At 40.6% G+C, this 23,218-nt stretch overlaps 3 protein-coding genes across 4 annotated transcripts; 2 read left to right on the top strand and 1 right to left on the bottom strand.

Moving 5' to 3' along the window:
* The first annotated feature begins 1,760 nt into the window (after positions 1–1,760).
* tlcd3bb (TLC domain containing 3Bb) lies at positions 1,761–10,182 on the top strand. Its single transcript, XM_074662838.1, has 7 exons — positions 1,761–2,191; positions 3,559–3,759; positions 4,083–4,166; positions 5,582–5,807; positions 6,679–6,774; positions 7,702–7,811; positions 7,966–10,182. The coding sequence occupies exons 2-7, from the start codon at positions 3,635–3,637 to the stop codon at positions 8,231–8,233; spliced, it is 909 nt and encodes a 302-aa protein (XP_074518939.1). The 5' UTR covers positions 1,761–2,191; positions 3,559–3,634; the 3' UTR covers positions 8,234–10,182.
* Positions 10,163–13,890, bottom strand: pagr1 (PAXIP1 associated glutamate-rich protein 1). Its single transcript, XM_074662839.1, has 5 exons — positions 13,679–13,890; positions 13,175–13,385; positions 10,809–11,118; positions 10,645–10,733; positions 10,163–10,552 (listed from the first exon to the last, which is right to left on the bottom strand). The coding sequence occupies exons 2-5, from the start codon at positions 13,341–13,343 to the stop codon at positions 10,317–10,319; spliced, it is 804 nt and encodes a 267-aa protein (XP_074518940.1). The 5' UTR covers positions 13,344–13,385; positions 13,679–13,890; the 3' UTR covers positions 10,163–10,316.
* Positions 13,891–14,152: 262 nt separating this feature from the next.
* Positions 14,153–23,206, top strand: kif22 (kinesin family member 22). Of its 2 annotated transcripts, none has more exons than XM_074662837.1 (13): positions 14,153–14,434; positions 14,624–14,820; positions 14,927–15,054; positions 15,300–15,451; positions 17,072–17,281; positions 17,618–18,014; positions 18,407–18,527; positions 18,935–19,055; positions 19,229–19,409; positions 20,644–20,738; positions 21,001–21,198; positions 21,344–21,403; positions 23,021–23,206. In XM_074662837.1, the coding sequence occupies exons 2-13, from the start codon at positions 14,633–14,635 to the stop codon at positions 23,048–23,050; spliced, it is 1,881 nt and encodes a 626-aa protein (XP_074518938.1). In that variant the 5' UTR covers positions 14,153–14,434; positions 14,624–14,632; the 3' UTR covers positions 23,051–23,206. The 2 variants fall into 2 exon arrangements, with proteins under 2 accessions (XP_074518938.1, XP_074518937.1); XM_074662836.1 differs by having other exon boundaries at positions 14,155–14,347.
* Positions 23,207–23,218: the final 12 nt, after the last annotated feature.

Raw genomic sequence — 23,218 nt, 5'->3', positions numbered from 1 at the left:
GACTCAGTGAGCATCAGCTACAGGCCGAAAAAGGACGGTATAAGAAAGAATGGAAGCCCAGAGAAAGGCGAGGACGTCAACACACCATACACATTTGGCTGCTCAGGATGTAACACTCCGCCATGACAAGAGGGAAAACATGTTGATCACAGCTCCCTGATTTAACATGTATCACCATTATTACACTCAGAGAATATTGTGAGCTTATCTGAGATGAACTATGTTAACATATCTTTGTCATTGTATCTCATTCAACATTGAATCCAGCGCCCAACAGAACCAGATTTATGTCAATATTGTATGTAATTGTTTAGCCATCATTTCATTCATGCCATCAAAGCTTTCTGAATCTTGAATCTCACAGACTGACACTCTCTGTCCATCTTTCTCTCTGTCTCTTTTCATTTAATTAAATTTTCATTTAAGGCTAATTTCTTGATCATTGACACCAAACTGGTTGCATGTACAGCAGTGCTTTTTTTTTGTAACCATGGTCACATTGTTTACACTCAAGATAACCTGCAAACCCTACTGGGGGATAAAACTTGTATTGTTTTGGGTAAACGGAAAAAACCATTGATCATATACAGTATATGGAATAGGGATGCAATAATTATTTTCATTTAATGTTCCATTTTAAAATGTAAAAAAGAAACTATTTACCCCAAAACAGCTTAATTTACCTTTATTTATTTTTTTCTGCGAGTAAATTTGAAGCCATTGTCACAGTTGTAGTGGCCCCAAAATTCTGTCGATAGGGCTAGAATATCATGTAAATACCTGGACAGTGATTTGTTGGCTTCATTGCGGAATGTCATAGCAGGGGCGGCGTCATGGGTGGGCCCAACGGTCCCAGGCCCACCCACTTTCTGGCAGGCCCACCTCAAACTTTTCTTTGAATTTTTTTTAAATCAGTTTTAAAGAGGAATATTACAACATTTTGTCACTTTACACTCTCTTTGTTATTGTTTGATGCCCTGTCCTTTATAATATGCGCCAAGTTTAGCAAATGTCAGCCTGTTGATAAAAAAGGTTATGACTCATTTACCCTCATGTTATACTGTTAGGACTAGACAATGATTTTGGAAAAAAAAGTGTAGATTTTTTTTTTTCTTATATTTAACTGTGGTTAATGTTGCTGCTCTTACAGCCTATAAAACATGGAAAGTTGAGAGCTATTGCTGTCTGATGAACTAAAATTTTATCAATTATTAAAGGGCGAAAAAAATATTCATAACTGATTTAAACATACACGGTGACATTACTATATCTATACCTGTTTAGTAAAAATTGTCTACTAACTTTTGTAATTTAAGGCCCCACCCAAAATTGAAATCCTGTATCAAAGTGTGCAAAGTGTGCAAAGAAGGCAAAATGTCAGGACCTTGAACTTCCTACACACTCAGCATCACTGATTCTGTTTAGTTAATGATTTATCACCTTATATGCAAGTTGTGATCCATTCAAGGGTCAAATAAGTTACCACTCAAAGACAATCACTCATCTCTGTCAGACAAATTTGCATTCAGGGGCTTACCATGTCCCCGAGTTATACATCAGTGCTGCTTCTTTTGTTTGTAAATGATAACATTTTTAAATGGAGAGTCATGTATTTAAAATCATGAATGCAACTTGAACAGACTGTCATCTCAAGTTACTGTCGTTCAACGTTTCCCTGCGCCGAAAAGATAAAACCACAGTTATCAAAATGCAGAGCAATGACTGGTGCAAATTTCTCGTCATATCATGAGCCGCTGTCTGGACCTGTTGGAACTAGCTGGCGCAGCAGTCCACTGTGTTGAGTCAACGTTGCATCTGCGAGGCTGAGGCAGCGGCATCACTGCTTTGCTGTGAGGAGATAGATGAGATGACACAGCGACCGGGCCGGCTAGTGTCTCTCTGACGACTGGATCAAATCGCACTGCTACTGTTTAACCGCGTTTTGAGCCGCTGTTTACTTTATATCGCGGGTTGGTCACCAATGCTCTTTGCGAGCTGCCCTCTCATAGATGTCGATCTAACTTGCTGCAAGCTAGCGTTAGCTCGCTGCTGCTACCCTTCAGACATTGAAGTGGTCACATAAACATGCGGATCATCGAGGCGGAGACCCCCGGAACATCTCCAACATTAAACGCTGCCTGCAGGACACGAGTTTCGACTGGCCGCTGACCGGACTCTGTACAGTCTCTGTGTAAATGCTGTTGATATTTTTCATCTATTCTACACATGTGCAAACTCAGGTCTTTTAGCCAGCTAGCTACGATTAGCGTTGACGGCATCGTCAAGCTATGTTAGTGGTTGCTGCTAACTGCTACAAACAAATAACAAGCTAGCAAAACAGTTAAATGACAGTATAACGTGACCATGAATTCATGACAAAACATGAATAGGGTTGCATTTGGTTATCGGTTACTTATGTAAGGGGTCGACATCTTGCTAACTACTTTTATTTGAATTTGGTTACAACGAAATGGTTGCTAACTAATCCAGTAGCGTAATATTTGCGAAGATGCTAGCGTCATTGTTAGCCGGCGATTTAACAGTGCAGACCGCTGGTCATGCTTTCCAAGGCAAAGGAAGACACGTAGAGCTAGCAACATTGTCTGTTTATCAGTGGTACTCTGGGTGACCTATTTTTTTTTGCCTATAAGTTACCCTAACAATAAAGCTAATAGACTAGCGTAATTTATGCATACATGTTGAAACTGTTAGCAAATAGAGTAGCTGGAACCTTATTCAACGGGAGGCGGTATATGTCGCTAGCTAATGGGCTGTAATTGAAGTCAAGTTTATTTAACTGCTTCCAGAAGAACAGAATTAAGACAAAGAAGTCAAGAAAAACATTGCATTGGCGAATAGGTTTTTGTTACCTCATGGTTATATATGTCAGTATGAACTAACTGATCAATCCGAAGCCATGTTCATTTCTTGTATTTGATTTATCGCCTGTCAAACTAACAGTAATTTGTAGTTTTTGATAACATTAGCTAACATTGATGTCATGAACTACGAGCTCCAGCAGTCCATGCCGGTGTCAGTAGTTTCGACGTTTAGAATTTCACAATAGCGCAATGCGTATTTTGCTAATGGACTTCAACTTTTTAATGAGTCAGCTAGTGTAGTGTAAGCAAACTGCCCAAACGCATGGAATTAGCACATGGCTGCCTCAGGAGCTCATGTGAATGACGCTCTCAATGTCATCATATGGACAGGCATCATTCTGCACTAAGGGGCCTCCTTTCTGATACTCTGCCTCAGTACTCGGCACCTGTGTAGCCTACCCTTTAGTAACCATGCACTGTCCAGTGCCTAGTATTACTGACCTGTTTGCTATATTTTATGTCTTGACTGACTTGTGGAACCCCCCTTTGTACCCCATCCTGTGTTATTGTTATATGTTAAACCCTTAAACAAGTTAAAGCACTGTATGACAAATATTTAACTTCTGCTCCATTCATTATTGTTGCAAAAGCAGCCAGTTCCATATGTGTTGGAGTTGTTTTAAGTCAGAGAGATCAAAATGAACTGTTGATTCACTGATTGTTCTGTGCTCTTTAGAGAGAGGAAAGAGCGACGAATCGTAAGGACTAGATTTCCCACCCAAATCTTCGCCCCACACAGAACACCAGGGACCATGCTGACTATCCTTGCTGCTGGATCTGTATTCTTCCCGGGCCTTTTTCTTCTGTCTAAACAATGCCTGAAGACAATCCCAGCACTGAGGTGGAGCGAAGGAGATGCAGTCATTGTATCTGCCAGGTCAGACAATCGGAAAAAATGTACTATGGTTTTTTTATTTAAAGGTGTTTTTGTGCAGTTGTGTACATGAGCAAATTATGCACTCATACTACCTGTACAACCCCCCCTCCCAAAAAGCTTACATGCAATTTTCCCATGAATTTTTAGAGTCAGAGGTTGTAGATTCATATGCCCTGTGGTTTAGGTGAATTCTTACTTTGTTACTTCATAAAATAAGATGGGGTCATTTTTTTATATCGCTAAAAACCTTTCCCCATGTGGCATATAGAAAGATAAGATGGCTCTTTTATTTTGTTTCATTCAATTCTGTTCTGTGCTGTCAGGTTGGTGTCATCAGTTCAGGCAGTCATGGCTTCCTCAGCTGGCTACATCATAGCTTCTTCCTGCAAGGACATCATCGAGGACCAGTAAGTCAAGAAAATTCCAATTAAAATGTATTTTAACCATTCCACCAGCTGTCAGGATTTGTCATTTCCAAGGAGATAAGGGGCATTAGAAAAATTTTGGGGGTTTGGATCTCTTGTCATATACCTGACACAAAATATAAGACAGGCGTATGACAGAGGTCTTCATGTTTTGGAAAGTAACTCCAATCTATGGTGTTGCATCTATAAGCAGATTGAGTTGGCAAAGAAAGTGAGTTGTTGCACAGCCACTGGGTAATGTGCTCTTTTCTCTCCAAGTTGGATTTTGGCAGGTAACAGTGCCACTGGGATTTGCTTCAGTGTTTCAACCTGTTTCACTCTGGAAAATGATTTAAAAAGTGGGCTGGTCAAAGGAGCAACTAGGAACACTGTGTAAAGTATTGTAAAAAGTAGTAGTTACTCATTACTTTCCCAAAAGAGTAATTGAATTGGTACAGGAATTAGTCCTAAAGGGAATTAGTTACTATCTAAAGTAATTATTGTGTTACTTTTTTTTGAAAACCTTCAAATATGTAAAATAATTCTGAATTTTGAGCAGGTTTTGCTCTTGAGCACAATGTGTTAACCTTCCTGCTTCAGCGTCTAGACCGTGGTCTGGGGTGACTTAAGTGGTCTGCTCCAGCACCAGAGTTAGTACTAACTTCAGGGCTAAACCCACTTAACCAGACGGCAGCAGGCAATAAGTAGCACACGGGAATCTAGCTCGGCTTTTGGAGAGCTGTGGCTTTATCTATACATGCACACAAACCTGACCTTTCATCTTTTCACTTATCATTTACGGTTTCCTAACATTTGAGGCTACCACTTGCTTCCTGTGGGCTCCAAAAACTTACACATCACACACACACACCTCCCTCTCTCATACTCAAGTAGTCTTCATATCATGCTTTACACACAGCTATTCATAAACAGACATATGCTGCTTGTACAACAGTTCACTTCACATTTGTTCTTACCTTTTACATCATTGGCTGAGGTAACCTTGCTTACTTCCTGCGCAGAAACATCCTGAAACAACCAAAACATGAACAACCAGGTAGAGGAGGGGGTTGAGGCAGAAACTGACACTGACACGTGTAAAGAGGCCCAGAGGAGACTACTGAGCAGGCTTACTCCTGTAAAAGTTGATATTTTATTTTTTAGGGAAATCCTGCAGACTGTACCTTTAAGCTCTGGTCTCTAGCACTAACATGAGTTGGAGGGAGGAGGTTATAGAGAGTTAACATGCATTTATGTGTGTGATGTTGTAATTCTGCAGAATTAAACCTTAGGTCTTGTCCTGACTTCTCGGGACATGTCAGTGAGGTTGTGCTGTTGCTGCTGAGATGATCACACTGTTTAACTGTCATTTTTTTCTTTTCTTTTCTTTTTTAAATCTTCCTCTTTCCTCTACCTAGGCATTGGTTGACTAGCACTTACATCATATTTGCTGTCCCCTACTTTGTCTACGACATCTACGCAATGTTCATGTGCTACTGGTACAAGCTACGGGTCAAAGGGCACGAGGAGGCCTCCGCAGCTCCCCAACAGATGAGCTCAGCACTGACCAGCTACTTGCGTCGCGAGTTCCTCATGGTGCTGCACCATGTTGTGATGGTCACCGTCTGCTTTCCAGTCTCTGTGGTAACTGTCACTGTCCCTGTTGTGCTGATGTTTGAGGCAGAAAAGCAAAGCCCAGATTATCAAAATGAAACTTCCCAGTCCAAAGTGGTTTTCAGCAGCTTTTAAGAGACTTTAATTTTTTAAGGGAAAGTTGGCGGTTTGTTTTTCTTTCACTCTATGATTTACATTTATCAGGATGATTTGAAGTGTGCATGATAAAAGTAAGCTCACTAGTGAAATTCTTAAGACTTGCAAAAGCAAACATGACCTTCAACAAGACTGATGTTTTCTTTTTCAAACTTTTTATAGCCTGATTCCACTTCCGCAGAGATTTGGCTTTTAAAAGAAAGCAGGGTGAGATTTTATTTATTTGTTTTGTCAGAGAAGAAGATGGTCAAAGTGATGAGACGTACGTCTTTACCTACAGGGAGGCACCAAATACAACACAAACTAAAAGTTCCTTACAGGAGTTTTTTTTTTTTGTTGTTGTTGTTAATTTTTACTTTTTAATTACTGTAATGATTTAAAAAGGACCTTTTTCTCATCAGTTTATCTATTGCAGTTCATGTTGACACGTTTCTGTGTATAATCTTGATAGCAATGGATTAGAAGTGTGATATAATCTTAGTTGTACCTAAAAATAACCTCCCTTCTCATAGAGAGGAAGTTGCTATGTAAGGCCAGGGACATCTTAAAGCCTCTTTTCACCATGCTGCTTGTTGAAACGTTGGAGTTGTATGGCGTCACATTTGCTGGGCTTTACAATAAAAGTCTTTTCTTAAATCAAGGCTAATAATTCAGTAATAGAAATGTATTCATTGAAAGTATCTCCATGGCCACGAAGAAACAAAGTTGTTCAGAAGTATTCATCTGCTTCTTTCCCTCTCCCTAGTTTTGGCGACAAGGAAAAGGAGATTATTTCCAGGGTATAATGTTCATGGCAGAGCTCAGCACCCCATCAGTCTGCTTAGGAAAAATCCTGATCCAGGTGAGTGCCTCCATTCTGCAACCAAGAGGTTGGAGTGCATTGCTGCATGTGCATCTGTCACTGAAGTTGTCCTGCACTCTTCACTTCTTCCCCCTCCTCTCACCTTTTCACTCAATGGGAAAGATTTTCCAGTCTCTCCCAGCATTCAGCTCGTTAATGCCCGTTGGCTGTGTCTCACAGCCACCCTGTCAGAAACATCACCCATTAAACTGGTAACAATGCTTGCTTGAAGAGTAGAAGTGCACCCCTTCAGTTTGTGTCGTAGGCTTGTTTGGGTGTTGTGCTCACTGTGTCAGTGTTGTGGGTAAGTTGTCCCTCTGTTGCTTTCTGCCTGTCCCCAGTTCTAGGCTCCCACAGCTGTTAGTTTCTCAATATAGCCCCCAGTATTTAGACAGGATATTCTACAGATACAATACGGCTTGTCCTCTCACCCCCTATCACTCAGCACCCTGCCCTGCCTGTCCCTGACAACAGTGCATGTGGTTGTTTGATAAACAGCGGGCTAGTAGCTGTGGCTTCTTGTACCTGTGGAATAGAAAATAATGAATGTTCAACATAAAAGTAGTATTTATGAAAAGTGTCATGTCAGTGAGGGGTATGAGACTAAAGAATGGAAACGAGGTAAACCTTGTCAGACGAATGTTTTCAGGCTTGATGTCAGTGTTATCTCACAGGAGCAGGTTGACCGTTCAGATCCAGATCTAAAAACAAACAGGCCCAACACCAGGGTCTCAAGCAGCTCGCATGACGTCCTGTGTGCCCCATCAGCAGTCAGTCAGTCAGTCAGTCCATGCAGATATTAACAAACATAACCATGTCAGTATTAACAGTGTTAGGTAAGCTTAACTCCATCAGCTCTCACCAGACTATACTGCTTGCTTTTCTTCCTCCCTCACTCTAGACCTCTCCCTCTTTTTTTTCGCTCAGTACAAACAGCAACACACTCTCCTGCACAAAGTGAATGGGGCTCTTATGCTGATCACTTTTTTCATCTGTCGAGTCCTCCTCTTCCCTTACCTCTACTACGTCTATGGAAGGTATGTCTGTCTTTCCATCTCTGTTTTTCTCATGTTCTGCTGTCTCGCTGAGCTTGGGTCGGCAACTTGCACATGATCTCTATCTTGATGGATTTTTAGAAAGAGACTCAGAACCACTGCTCTGTAACCCTGTGTCTTTTTCATTTGGATTCAGGTATGCGTCCATTCCCTTCCACATGGTCCCTCTGTCAGTGCCGTGGCACTGCAACCTGGGTGCAGCGCTGCTCATGGCCCCCCAGCTCTATTGGTTCTCCCTCATTTGTAGGGGCGCCTTGCGACTATTCACAGGCTCTTCCCGCTCTCAGAGACCGAGCTCCAACACAGCCGCAGCCAAGGAGCGGCAGACAGATAGCAGTGCGCTGCCGCAGCCTGCCAATGGCTACAGCGCACGCTCCACAGAGTCCGAGCTTGCCACCCACTGAGAAGGGTTTGGGGAGGGGTGGAGGGAAGGAAGGTCGAATGTACCAATGAGTATGTAAAGGAAGGAAAGATATGAGGGAGAAATGAGACTTGAAACAAGTAGCAATACGAAGAAAGCTACTGACAATTGCCTCAAACAGCGCTGAAGTCATTGCAGCCAGCAGTCAAACTCTAAATGCCAAATGTTTGCTTGTTGGCCTTCAAGCACTTCAGCTTCTCAGTTTGTAGGAAACACACGGAGTGTGAGTGCACTCAGTATTTAAAGATGTCATCAGGCACGGTGACAGATAGGAATATGCACTGACCTGAGGAATTTGCCTGGATGTATAGCAAGCATAGGTGGCTATTTCCCTCATGTAGATCAAATTCAGTCCTCTCTGCCTCACTGTACAGGAAGAGCAGGAAATAGGAATGTATTATATTGTATGTTAGTACATCAGCTGTAGATGGAAGGCCTGATTCAGTTTAGTAATGAAGAAGACCTTCCCAAAAGAAAAAAAGCGGCTAAGCAGTATTTTGACTTGTTAGTGTTTATTATCTGTATCCTCTATGTAGTCACTGTCACTCTAACAAAATGTAACCAACCTGCAGACTGACTCACCTTTTTAGAAGGGAGATGATCTCATAAGACTGTATTCTGCTGCCTTATCCCTTTTTCTCCTGTTCTCACTCTTTCTTTACAGTTCCATTATTTTTTTGTCCTCAGAGGAGGAGGAGGCTCCGTCAGACATCCAAATGTGACAGGTGTACATAGCTGATGTAAAATTGTCCTCATTTCCATGTCAGTATTAGGTCAGGTTTGATTTTTATTTATTTTTACTTTCATTTTTTGTCTTATTTCTGCAGCACATTTTTTAATCACATTTCAGCATCAAAAATACGTTTTACAACTCAGTGAACAACTCTTATTGTTTCAGTGTAAATACAACTTCATTCCATTTACTGCATCCACAAAGGTTGTTTTCCGTTCTGCATTCAACAGAGTGATGCACAGCAGCACTCACTTTTAAACATTTGTTTTTGTTTATTGCTTATGTTGCCATGGTTTGATTGGCTTCACGAAGGGATCCATGAGATCGGAGTATGTCTTGCTTTGTGAGCAGCCTCCTAAATCAAAGGGAAACAAATAATCCAGGGAAGCATTCCCTTGTGATTGACATGCAGCACGTGTCCATGATCATTTCTACCATTGTTGTTTTTTAACCATTCTTGAGTCTGAGTCATTTTAGCCTTTTACATTTTAGGGTTTGCTTTGGTCGTTGAGCTTTTTTTCATTTGAGCCACTGGTTCTATGAACCGTTTATGAGCAAACTCTCTAAGTTCCATCATCTTATGTTTTGTTTACAGCAGCTTCACTATCCTGGCAATGGGTCTAAAAAAAACAAAGCTCAGAAACCATTAAGACAGGGCAGCGTGTGCCAAAAACCCATCTGGACAACTGTGGGCATGTTGAACACAGAGTATCCATTCCCCTGTTCCATGAACTCATAGGGTACTGCTTCTAGACAATACTAAAACATTTCAACTGATGTACTGTATATTCCACAAAATGCTTGTTATTTATTTGTAAGTATTTATTTATTTATTTATTTGGTTTGTGGTTTTGAATGCATATTTATGCATACATATTATACTATATGCTTCTGAGCCTTATGTGAAGGCTGTATTGTTACTCGAAACTTAGCTAAAATATACTTCTCTGTCCTGAATCTGCCTGGAGTGTTTATTTCATATACATTTTGTTTGTATAAAAACACTAATTTTGTCACATTTAGAATCCAGTGTTACAGTGTTTGGTAATAGGAAGCCACTAGATGGCGCCAGACCCCCCTACTTTATCTTATAGTCCGATATAGAACATTTGAAAGGGAACAGACCTTTGCTCTCACAAGTCAGCAGTGGATTCTTTCATATCCATGATCTACACTCACAAATAGACTGTGTCACGGTTCAGGGTTTAAAAATTTTATTGTCATGTACAAAAAAAACACATTAAAAAAACATATAAAACTTAAAAAATTCAAGTTTTGAGAACACCTCTGGAAGGTCTTGGCCTCATTTGCTTCATAAAACAAGTCCCACACGTCAGTATCTCCTCTGTCTCGGGGAGAAGATGGTGTTTGGGTTGCTGTCTCGTTCCCTCTCCTTCTCACGCTCCTTCTGGCTGTTGGGAGACAAAGCCTCCTCCAGTTTCTTCTCTGATTTAAAGACATCCCGACCTGTCCGCAAGATGTGCTCCTCGATTTTGCGATGGCGCTGCATGTCTGACAGAACCTTGTCGAGGCGAGCTTCCCTTTTCACCGAGGAGCGTGCTGAAGATCCTGGAAGAGAAAAAGGAAAACAATCAAGTTTTTTTTTTCCCCCAGAAAAAAAAAGGAAAATAACCTTTTCACCATTTTGTTAAGAAGTGTACCTGGTGTTCTGCGTCTGTTGATGAAGGAATTTTTTGGAGTTGCTTGAGTCTCCTTTTCATCAAAGTCAAACTCTGTTGGAGTTGGAGGCCTGGGAAAAAGAAAGTCATTCAATACACACCAACTTTAAACAAAGTAGTACCACTCTAAAAGACCAGATACTGACTTGCGTTCTCTCTCCTCCCGCTCCCTTTCCCTTGCTGCTGCCTCTTCATCATCTCTCTCAGGTGAGGGGGTACGCTCCGGTGTAGGGGGCCTTCTGGGAAGGGGCACAAAGTTCAATTCCAGCATCTCCCCTTTTGCGAGGAGATCATACAGTCTTTTGATCTCTGCAGGAGGGGGCATCCAGTTTGTTGAGTCCTCCATTTCCTCGTCGCTGTATGCAATTTCCCATTCGTCCTCGTTACCTTCCACTCCAGAATCTGTTTGAGCTCCATCTTTGTGCTCCTCTACTTCGGCTGTGTCCATTTCTCCATCTAAAAAGGCAGCAAAAACACAATGAAAACAGCTTTGACAAAGCTGTTCAGTGGTTTCAAACTTGTATCATTTTTTTAAGATTATACTGATACATTTCAATGTAGAATACTTCTGTAAAACCAAAACCAATAAATTATGTTTGATGCTTCATTTACTTAAAAAAAAAAAAAAAACAATATTCACACACACATTACCAAACAGACAAAATATACTATTATTCACCATCAATCATCAAATCTTAAGATCATTCCTGGACCAACAGATCTACATCTATGCCATAAGCTAAACCACATATGTTGTATGCACTAGTTGTATACATTCTTGACATATTTCATGGATTGTGTACAATTGTTCCTCAACTTTTTGCCTTCAACTCTGAGAAAAAGAATCTAGAAAAAAATCCAGAAAGCACATTGTATGATCTTAAAATAATTAATTTGCATTTCATTGCATTAAACAAGTATTTGATACAATTGAAAAATAGAATGGTCCAGAGGAGGCATAGGAGAAGGTCATGTTTTTTTGGTATAAACTCTACTTCACGTGTTGGAGGAAGAGGAAGGACGAGTTCAATCCCAGGAACACCATCCCAACCGTGAAACATAGGGGATCAAATTATAACACTTTGGGGGGGCTTTTCTGCAAAGGGGACAGGATGACAAAACGGTACTGAGGGGAGGATGAACAGGGCCGCGTATCACCAGATTTTGGGGAAACGACCTCCTTCTCTCCGTAAGAGCAGTGAAAATTGGTCGTAGCTGGGTCTTCCAGCACGACAATGACCTCAGACACAAGGCCAGAGTGACCAAGGAGTGGCTAGGTAAAAAGCATTTCAAGGTCCTATAGTGGCCTTGCCAGTCTCTGATTCTGAACCCCATCGAAAAACTTTGGAGGAAGCTGAAACTCTGCATTGCCCAGCGACAGCCCCATCATCTGGAAGACCTGGAGAAGATCTGCATGGAGGAGTGGAGCAGGATCCTGCTGCAGGGTGTACAAACCTGGTCCAGAACTACAGGAAACATCTGACCTTTTTTTTTTTACTGCAAACAAAGATTTATACACCAATTATTAAGATCTATTTTTCCGTTATATTAAATATTTATTTAATGCCATAAAATGCAAATTAATTATTAAAAAACCAATACAATGTGCTTTTCTGGATTATTGCTCTTATAACTGAAGTGTACCTAGGATCAAAATCACAGACTTCTCCATTCTTTGTAGGAGGGAAAACTTGCAAAATCAAGGGTGTATCAAACACTTATTTTCCTCACCATATTTTCTAGGTATGCACGATATTATCAGCACATTATCCGTATCAACTGATACTGGCTCAAAATTAAAACATGGGTTATCGGCCGACACTCCAAATTCAGCTGATATAATTGATAAAAAATAATGGGCTGATGCTGCAGAAATTTCTTGCGCTTTTTGTGATTTTGTTTGCACAGTTCATGCTGAGAAGTCCCATATTTGGCTCCTGTTTTAAGTTAAAGTTGAATTTAAGCAGCAGTCTGTAAGGTACATGAAGCTGACTCATTAAGCACGTTTACCATTTACCAACGTTAACCATTCTATTCAGTTTGGGTTTAATTACTGTACAGCTTCACCTCTCATATGTTCCCTGTGAACAGAGGTTAGGTTTTCTGACTGTCAAATGTGAAAATGGTTGAAGATTTCCCTGGTTGTGGGTAATGTGATTTTCCAAGACAGTTTCAGGTACATATTTTTCTGTTTTTGCCCAAGAAATGAATATTACATAACGAATGTGATTAGAGTATGCACCATAATACAATATGCTACTTCCACTACAGAAGAGAGCTGATAGTCTCTGCAATTATTTGTGCAGAAGAAAATATCGGTATCGCATAAATGAGTTGTTACATATTGGTAAATAATCCAAGTAATCCCAGTAATGTCCAGCAGTGACCAATACTCGAATCTTTGTCATATAGTATCAGTACATCTCACAGCTCCTTCTGTGAGAGATGTGGTGCTGCCATTAAAACACCACTCCTCCGGGTATTTCCATTTCTTTTTTTTTCATGAACCCACCTTTAGCATCTTTGATAGCTGTATCTTCCTCTGCAGCGTCTCTCAACTCTGTGTTTGGTTTCTCTGTGTTGCTCTCCTCGTCTTTGCTCTCTGTAGGTTTGTCTGTGTCCTCCACTCCCAGAGACTCTACACCCTCCTCCAGCAAAGAGTCTGTGGCCTCAGCCTGCATCCCTCCTGCTGCTGCTGATGATGATGTTTTTGGTTTACTGTTCTGAGTAAAAAAAAGGCATTTTTAAAGAAACACATTTCAGAGCACCTAAAACAAACTGTAGAATTGAACTCTAAAGTCCTTGAAAAACACAATGATAATAGATTATAACCGGCAGCAACATGACTCCTGTTATGTGTGTTAGCTGAAAGTTAAGCATTCATTAATGCCACAACCCAAACATAACTCCAGTCTTTAGTTGGCACAACTAGCTAGCAAACGCAGCCCCGAACAGCAAGCTATCCCTTAACAACTAAATACAACAGGATAAAACACCTGCCTCAAACTGTCATTACCAAGTGTCTGGTTGATCGTGGATCCGTAACGGTGTAGCTACACAGAAGACCAAGTTATATTTGCCAGCGAACAGTCACCAAATGTCTTCAAGAAACTTGCTAGGGATAATAAACGACCATGAAGGGACGTAAACATAGCGCCATTTTGGTTTCAAGAGCAGTGTGACGATGAACTCGGTTCTTCCAGGCTGTGAGTTTCCGCTGATTGTTAATCATATGGACAGTTAACTAACGGAGCGCTAAACCGGCAGGGATTAATACGTGTGTAGTAGAGATCTACTTTTTGCATGACTTCCTGTTCGTAGCGCAAGCGCACGAATACCTAGATGCACGATCAAAATCCATTGACCATGTTTTACCTTGTCAAATTTGCTAAGGACTACTAATAAAATGTAGCCTATATATGTTTGAACTGCAAATTACTTCTCAAATTTAAATACATGAGTGTATATAATCAACGAGGGTTGCAGACGTCAAACAGGCGCCAGAGCTTCGGATTGGTTACTGCTCGTTTCCGGTTTAAGCGCTCCTCATTTGAAAATGTGCGGTTGGTCGGAGAGGCGCTGTCGCCATTGTTAAAAGTCGTCGTCTGCAATGTTGCTAAAGCAACTCTGGGGATAAAATAACTTTTTTCTACAAGTCGAGATTTCAAGTTCTGCGATAACCCTGGTAAAATTCAGAAGATCATATTGAGTTTTTATACGCAACTGACTTTAAACGCTCCGAGCAGCTTTACGCCGTTGGAAAGATTACGTGGTCGGTTGTATGCTAGCTTGTTATTAGCCTTAGCTTTTCAGAGCCGAAGTTAATAACCAAAAAACCTACCATATAGCTTTCGTGTTTGTTTACGAAAAAATGCCCTTAAATGCATTGTCTTGTTTTCTATATGACCATTTACGTTCCCACTGTTCTAACTTCGGGTTTGTTTGATCTTTGTATTTGAAGGGCTCTAACATGGCCCAGCGCGTAGCGGTATCTGATGGAGGAAACAAGAAGACATCCAGAGTTCGGGTGGCGGTTCGTCTGAGGCCCTACATGAGCAAACAAGATGAGAAAGACGAGGGACCGTGCGTAAGAGGCCTTGACTCCCAGAACCTGGAGATAGTTAACTGGAGGAACGCTACAGAATCCGTCAAATACCAGTCAGTATCCCAGTATCCACAGAGTGACTATCACTGGACTCATTTTATACCCGTTATGTTGTGAGTTTTTCCCTCCAAACATGAAACGCTGTGTGTGTTCTTTTAGTTTTGATGCTTTCCACGGGGAGCAAACAACGCAGCAGGAGGTTTTCCGCTCATCAGTGAAGCCTATCCTGCCTCACATACTGTCTGGACAGAATGCCAGTGTCTTTGCCTATGGACCAACAGGAGCTGGTATGGACCTGCTGTATTGTCTTTGTCACATTGTCCTTTGTTTACCTGGTGCAAAGGGGATGGTTGATAGAGTTGACAAGTCTCCTTCTTCCGTTGATACTTGTCATATTGGCATAAAAATCAACAGTGGAATCTCATTTTGTAATAGCTTGTCTTAGCTGTTCAATTTTAAAATCTTTGATTTGAAATACTATATATTACTGTGTTGTATATAGATAACTTAATCACTGCGTTCTCTCTCACAGGTAAGACACACACCATGTTGGGTACCCCAGAGCAGCCAGGCGTGATTCCCCGGGCCGTGTGTGAGGTCTTCAATTTGGTCAAAGCTAAAGAAGAGAGTGGAGGATGGGACTACAGCATTGGAATGTCTTATTTAGAAATATACAACGAGAAGGTAAGGTTGACTGGCTGTCTTTGGATTTTAGTTTGATGTATTATCTGCTTCTTCTTTTTTTACTTCTCTTAAAGTAGAGTAGTATTAAAGTTAATGTTGGACAAGTTACTTCAAAAATTGATACATTATATATAAGTATTTAGTTACTGTCATTTGAAAGTAATTAGTTACATTACAATTTAACTGTCTCTGAGATTTGGTACTTCTATACTGGGAATTTTGGTATGAGCCAATACTAAGTCAATACAGGGCTAGCATCAGTGATATCGATGCTGATACCAATAACGATACTTTTTACTTGAAACTTCATGATCACGTAATAATTTGTGATATTGCCTCAAGTTGGTCGATTTTGATTAACAAAAACAGGGCTTTTATGAGAGAACAAAACAAAACAGGATCTCAGGCAAATTGAAAAGTTTTTATTACGAACTACAATGACAAAACAATAGTACCGTATTAAAACAATGAAATAGTTACCTTGTATTTCCTTCATTATTTTCAGCTTTTCTGCTGATCGGATTCTTTTACAATTGTTGGGATGCTGATTCCATTACAGTGGATCTGATTTTAGTGATGTTAACTTTAATTTTTATTAACATCAGACAATATGAAAAAGTTGAATGATAATGATGATGTCTACAGACTATATTAGGTGACGTATTTTTCTAAAAAAAATGCATAAAATATGAGTCACTTTTTAAAATTTATCTGGGGGTCTGACATCTCAACTTTTTTCTAAACCCAGATAAAACAAAGATTAAAATGAAAGATTTAAATTCAAGAAAAAAAACAAAAACATAAAAAAGAGAATCAGTTTTTAGAATTGTTAAACAAAAATCATAATACTTAGTATTTTTATCATCTGCAGTGAATCAAGTCCCCATAGCGCTTCTCTTCCTCTGTCTCACCGGGGCAAACCTGAGTGACCAGCAGAGAGAGCAGTGCGCTGTTTGCACAGAAAAGCTTAGATACACTCTTATTCACTGGGCTTTTCTCTGTTGTTAAAATATCTTGCAGAGTTGGGAGGTTGGGGAATTCTTATAAACCAACTCTTCTCAGCTGAAAATGCACTGTAACACGTATAACTGAGATTTATACTGAGTATATTACCAAAATATTATTCATAAGGCATTACTGCTTTAGAGCAAAAAGTAATGCATTACTGTAATTGTGTTACTTATGTAATGTGTTGCTCTCAACGCTAATTAAAATGTAGTGAAATAGCACCAGTGTGAGAATGTCAGTTGCAATGTTAATTTGTCCGCGAATAGAGCGCCAACAGAGCTGTATATCTGCTACAGATGAGCTCTGTGAAGAAGTTGATTCTTTGAAGTGTATGTGGTAATTTGATGATTGTACTGTAACTGATACCAAGTCTTTTCAAAGTATATCTATTGCTTAAAATAATGCAGATCAGATCATCTAAACCTCTAGTTTCCTTTTTTTAAACGTTAAACCATGAGCACAGTTTGACAAATTTTCTCTACACAGTTCTTAAACTCAGCTGCTTGGGATTTCAGTGACCTTCTCAAAGCTTCATACATTTTTTCATTGTGACAACTTCTTTTATCCATCTCAGTGACACAAGCCACTAATGTTTCCTCTATCATCTCTCAGGTGCTGGATCTCCTGTCACCGGGCTCCCAGGATTTACCCATCAGAGAGGACAAGGACAAAAACATCGTCTTACCTGGTCTCACCCACACGACCATCTCCACCTTCTCAGATTTTGACAAACATTTTATCCCTGCTAGCCTCAATCGTACCACAGCGTCTACCAAACTGAACCAACGCTCCAGCCGCAGCCACGCTATCCTCCTCATCAAGGTCTGAGTAGAGCTTCATGTCCAAGTTGTTTGTACTGACAGTCTGTGGTGTGATCCATGAAGTAGCCTTTCCATGCATGATACCTGGTGTGAGTCAGACAGCATCTTAAACAGGTCGTGGCCTCTGAGCAGTAGGCCAGGATTTGGTAGCTGGTGCTAAAATCAATTCTCTCTGGTTGTTCCCTTGCTTGCAGCTGTGGGCTTTCTGGGACTATTCTTGGGGAGAAACAAACTGGTGTTTTCTGTTCTTTGTATTTCTCAAGTCTTGAATTTTGATGCCTGATGATGCCGTAAAGTGCCATCCTTTCTTCAAATCTATATTCCTTCAATAACCCAGGTTGTGCGGACTCAACACGCCCTGCCCCACAGACAACAGACAGGAAAGCTGTACTTGGTGGACCTTGCCGGGTCGGAGGATAACCGTCGCACTGGCAACCAAGGCATCCGTCTTAAGGAGAGCGGGGCCATCAACCTGTCTCTCTTCACACTTAGCAAAGTGGTGGACTCTCTGAACTCTGGCACCGCCACCCGTGTGCCATACAGAGACAGTAAACTAACAAGGTTGCTACAAGACTCTTTGGGCGGCTCAGCGCACTCAGTCATGATAACCAACATCGCGCCTGAGTACAAATATTACTTTGATACCTTCAGTGCACTGAACTTTGCAGCCAAATCCAAGCTTATAGTGAACAAGCCCTTTACCCGTGAAACCGTGGCGGTACCTGTGCTGCCAGGTGAGTCAAACAGTTTTTATTTTGTGAACTGTTAGGTAAAGAAAAAAACATCAGCGTAAAATAGACTCCCACAATGTTTGATCAAGCAACAATAGGAGGTGCCAGTGTCACATTATTTTGAAGTGTAAGCATGTGGCTGTGTCTGGGAATAATGGTTGTTGTGAAAACTTCTGAAATTAACTTTTATGATTTTTTTTTTCTAATTCTTATCTTAAGTACTCTCCCAAACCCAGTCTTGCTCACACTATAACCTGGGTACTGCATTGCAGCCTTGACCAGATGCTCTGCTGTCTTCAACTGATAGCTTTACGCTCTAGAGAGCCCCTAGAAACAGTGTTGCCTGACTGCGCTGAATACTAAACTGTTAATTTCCTTTCCGCCCTCATCTCCAGTGAAGCGAGCCAGAGAGGACCACAAGGCACGGGGGTCTGGCATCGAGCCACACAAGAAGAGACAAAAAGAGGAGAGAAAAACAGAACAAGATGGTTCCTCACCCTCTGCACATATCCACAGGTTACTATTACACACACACACACACACACACACACACACACACACTTTAAGCCTGTTCATCAGACTCAGCAACAGTGATGTGTGTCATCTGCCTCAAGCTAACACATCAGATCTGCTCCATACAGCTGCGCCTCAAACAGGCCGTGGCCCCAGAGCATCCCTCTCCAGTGCTCTGATTGGCTGCAGCTGCTGTGCCCAGTGGGAGCTTTTTTGGAGAGAGATGCAAGCACAGGTGTTTTTTGTTTGGGCCATCTGTTATCAGGTGTAAAGGTGTACCTGAGCCTTGAATCTTATCAACTGTTATAATTGTTCAGGCTTTCCAATGACTTCTGGCTACACTTTAAAAACCCCAATCAAGAAACCACCTTCCTTTGTATCTAAGATTTTTTTGTGTTTGTCTTTCTTAGTTCATCAGACCCATCAGTAATGGACAGACTAATAGCTCTGGAAAAACTGATGATGAGCTGCCAAGAAAAAGACAGACTCAGCATGCTGAAAGATGTGGCCCAGTATCGCAAGGAGATCCAGGTGATGACACTCACCAACACAACAGCTGAAGCTTTCCCACCTGGGTGTCTGAACCCCTGGTTAAACTTCAGCCCCCTCTATATGTGCTGATGCTGTTGGATCTTTCCACTGATCGACTGTTCTTTCTCAGGGATATTTGATAGCCAGCAATACTGCTGTTTTTGTTTTGGCAGGAGCTTAGAGAGAAGCAGAAAGAGTTTGAAACCAAAGCCGGGCTGTTGGGTCGCCTTGGAGGGGATGTGTCTAATGCCCCTCTGGAGTCTGCCTTCAAGAATGCCACAGCTCCTCCACAGAAAAAACAGTCCACTGCAACAAAACCAAATAAGCAACGGGCTGTGGTCCAACCTTTGCAAGGTCAGTTCAAAGGGGAATAAACAGAGATGATTCTGTTAAAATGCTGATACAGGAATTGAATATATGGTTCTTCTTAGACTCAATTCTTCTGTTTCTTATCCCTCCCTACATTTTTTTCTATTCTTTTAATCTATTCAGCTTGTTTAGGACAAGTGTGCTGTGACATCACATCTATAAAACTATTTGACTTTTTCACTTTTTTTTGACATTTTTTTCCCATTAAAATGAATTGAAATTCAGCTTTTCTTCAACCTAAAACTCTTTTACCTTTGGGACTCTAAAACTTCAGCATACTTCCACTCACGGACTTCATTTTTGCCTTAAAATGTTCACACATTTTTCAGCTATTAATATATGATTTAACTTTAAATATTTTTCACAGTTTTTAAAATTTAACTGTTTGAGCAACATGAACTTATGGAGTTGAAGAAATCACAATACTGACTGTTAGACCAGATCAGACACCGGGAACTTTTGTTTGGGTCGGTATAAAGAAGTCTTAGGCCCCGTTTACACGACAACGTTTCATCTGAAAAAGCTAAAATGCGGTGAAAACGCAGTGAAAAAAATCAGTGTTTACACAGAAACGCTGATGGACTGAAAACGCTGTAGTAAGCATGCCAGGCCAGTAGGTGGTGTTATGTCTTGTCCAGAAGCCGCTTTTGGGAGATCTACACTGAAGTAGAGTTGAGCCAATCATCTGGTGTATTGGGGAATACTAAGCTAAAAAGTGGAGTAAAAGATGCACATTTTGTTGAAAGACAGTCAGCAGATTGAGCAGCACAAGCACAACACGGTAGTTCACGACGATCGTAACAACGATACTGTTGTTCTGTTGTATGCGTGCGCGAGGCAGAGTGTGACGTCAGCGTTTCCACTGAAAACGCCGGCTTACTGTTTACACAGCAACTGTGTCGGGAGTGTTTCAGAAATATTACACTCTAGAGGCCGTTTTCAAAAGTTTGCGTTTAAGGTCGGATAAAACACTGTTTCCGTGTAAACGCGAGGCTGAAACGCAACAAAACTTTTGCGTTTCACCCCAAAACCGTTGTTGTGTAAACGGCCTCTTACTTCACCTTTGGTGAAGTGTTCTCCTGTGGTCTAAATCTCCCTGAAGACTAGTCACTCACCATTCAGTCATGTTAAATAACTGCCCTTAATAGTGATACTATTTTTCTGCTTTCAGATTCAATATTAATATCATCCTTTGTTTTTGTGATTTTGTAACCACCAGTGTCCCAGCTCCAGCCGTTGCAGCAGCTTGCAGTCGTCAGGAAACAATCCGTCTGCGTCAAGAAGAAGGAGAGGAAGCTTTCAGACCAGGTTGAGGTCAGCATCCATGCCGTACAAGCCTGACACATCTGCAGAGTTGCAAGCTTTGCAAACAGGCTGACATTACGCATTAGCTCTAGTTTACTGTTGGACTAGAGGGGAGCTGCAACATCTCAGATTTGTTATGACACAGTTAGCCTCCTTTTAAGACCATTAAGAGCAATGGAGATGTGACACAAAATTGGAACTTAATGATCAAGTCAAAATGGAAATTAAAATGTAGTTTGACAGAACGTTAATGTAGATTTCCTGCCCCCAGGCTCCGGACGGTAAAGAAAACATGCAGCATGGCTGGGAGTCCCAGCTTGACAGATCTCTGCTGGACCAGTCGAGACAGAAAATCCTGCAGGTTCTTAACACTGGCTCCCTCAAAGACCTAAAAGGTCTGCAGCAGATTGGTGACAAGAAGGCAAAGCTCATCCTGGGCTGGAGGGAGATTCACGGTCAATTCACAAAGGTTGGTGGAGAAAATTAGGTAGAGTCTACTAAAAATTTCTTACTACAGAAACCTTTTTGAAAAGGATTTTTTTAAACTCTGACATTTTGTAAACAAGTGTTTTTCCTGCTCATGTTACCTTAATGAATTATTTGGTATTTTGCAGTTGGAAGATCTGGAAAAGGTCGAGGGCATGACAGAGAAGAGATTTTCCTCCTTCATGAAGGTAGGTTCAACTATGCTGATCCAATTAAATTATACCTTTTGTTTGATCATACACTATATTTAGAGTGGACAGCATGGCTCTACATTTAACCATTGTACGGTATGAGGCCATAACTCCCCGCCACATGCACTGCAATTGTGCAGCTGGAGTCTGCCCAGTAAAGACCATAAGTATATCTATATCTATATTTATATATCTATATCTATCTGTCTATCTATCTATCTATCTATATATATATCTATATATATGTATATATATAGATATATAGATATACACACACACACACACACACAGGAGGTCCTCGACTTAAATCTTTTTGACTTAAACCGCGCCAATAAATATATGTACATAGAAAAATAGTAAAGGTTTTGAAGTTTTGGCGCTCCGTTCATTAGCTCCTGCAATGTGTACTAGTTTTTTGATGCACTGTGCGTATCAACATCTCCACTGTCAAACATTATCAATTGTGACAAAACCCAGTTTTTAACCTCTAATAACTAATGAAAAAACTTTAAAACAAAGAGGACTGGAACACAGTACAGCCAAATAATCTCTTAGTATCACCACAATAAACAAATGTGAGAAACATTTCTACCAGGTGTTTTTAATTTTCAAAGTTTGACCACAGCCCATCTGGAATGACTAGGGGATTGAGTTTTAATGTATACTGCATCCAGCCACCTGGGGGAGCAGTTTTAGTAGTGTCCTCCATTTGAGCTGAGCGAGTGACGTCCTTTTTTTGGTGATGGTTTTGATGCAAAGATGTTAGACCTTGAAAAAGTGAATTGTTATATTCTGAGCAGGCCCCTGACTTTTCATCTAGTGCTGACATGAGCCCAAAACAGTGGTTTATGACAAAAGTTTTGCCGTGTACATTTAGCCACCAGTTTCTCAGTATGTAATGTTTACATTTAGCACTAGAGATGGGCACTGAATTAGGTACTTTTATAGGTACCGACCAAATCCGTCAAAAGTACGGAGTACTGATTCCCGTAAAATCAAAAGGTACCATGTTTAGATACCTGAATGCATCCTTGTGACTGTGAGGGAGTGGAAAAATAGGCAATTTTCAATGCTGGACATGAACACAGGACTGCAAGTTTATATATTAAAGAATAAATATGTTAAATTGAAAAAACAACATTTTATTATTAAAAGAATTGATATTTTTTACCACATAAACACAAAAAAGTACTGAAAATTGGTACTGTTGAGTACTATTACCGATTGCCAGGTACCAGGCATCGGTACTGTATTGTTTCAGATGTGAAAAGTACCCATTCCTAATTAGCACCAGTGAAGCTGTGGTCTCCACCTGCTATGTACTGGCTACAGAAACGGGTCATTGCTGTTTATATTTGGAAGCTGTTAAATCAACAACTTTGGAGATCAGCCACTGATCTCCATCTTAGGTCCATAGCCCCAGACTCGTGCGTAACATTATGTACACACAAAAACTGTTTTGGGTAACGCATATCTTGCCTTTTTATCAGGATAAAAAAATTGTTAGCTCTGACAGTAGCTAATTGCTGCACTGTACCCCTACAAATAACGATGGAGATTAATGAAACTGTTTTGATTTTTAAAATGTGATTTCTGTTTTTTTTTCTCTTACAGGCAAACATTGTGAGTGCCATGGGGAAATAAGATATTTTATATTTTTTTAACCATCTCTGTGTAATGTGTATATATTATAGCTCTGAAACCTTTGTCCTTTTATTCTTGGATTCATGGTGTTTTTGTAGATACAGCTGTACACCAGTTGGTGGCGTACCTTTTCTTTTTAATAAATTCTGAATGTCATTCAATGTTTGA

This window comes from Halichoeres trimaculatus, unplaced genomic scaffold, assembly GCF_033239565.1.
Source record: "Halichoeres trimaculatus isolate MK-OKI-2021-1 unplaced genomic scaffold, fHalTri1.1 fHalTri1_scaffold_23, whole genome shotgun sequence".
Taxonomy (NCBI): Eukaryota; Metazoa; Chordata; class Actinopteri; order Labriformes; family Labridae; genus Halichoeres; species Halichoeres trimaculatus.
The sequence above is the reverse complement of the archived record's forward strand: the minus strand, read 5'-3'. Positions and strand labels throughout refer to the sequence as shown.

Excerpts from the sequence above, each read along its gene's own strand:
- tlcd3bb (XM_074662838.1), top strand. The coding sequence starts at position 3,635 with ATGCTGACTATCCTTGCTGCTGGATCTGTATTCTTCCCGGGCCTTTTT. Across the intron at positions 5,808-6,678 it reads TCTGCTTTCCAGTCTCTGTG|TTTTGGCGACAAGGAAAAGG; the intron begins GTAACTGTCACT and ends CCCTCTCCCTAG. Across the intron at positions 6,775-7,701 it reads TAGGAAAAATCCTGATCCAG|TACAAACAGCAACACACTCT; the intron begins GTGAGTGCCTCC and ends TTTTTCGCTCAG.
- pagr1 (XM_074662839.1), bottom strand. The coding sequence starts at position 13,343 with ATGCAGGCTGAGGCCACAGACTCTTTGCTGGAGGAGGGTGTAGAGTCT. Across the intron at positions 11,119-13,174 it reads AGCTATCAAAGATGCTAAAG|ATGGAGAAATGGACACAGCC; the intron begins GTGGGTTCATGA and ends CTGCCTTTTTAG. Across the intron at positions 10,553-10,644 it reads CAACAGACGCAGAACACCAG|GATCTTCAGCACGCTCCTCG; the intron begins GTACACTTCTTA and ends TTTCTCTTCCAG.
- kif22 (XM_074662837.1), top strand. The coding sequence starts at position 14,633 with ATGGCCCAGCGCGTAGCGGTATCTGATGGAGGAAACAAGAAGACATCC. Across the intron at positions 19,056-19,228 it reads AGTATCGCAAGGAGATCCAG|GAGCTTAGAGAGAAGCAGAA; the intron begins GTGATGACACTC and ends TTGTTTTGGCAG. Across the intron at positions 21,404-23,020 it reads GATTTTCCTCCTTCATGAAG|GCAAACATTGTGAGTGCCAT; the intron begins GTAGGTTCAACT and ends TTTCTCTTACAG.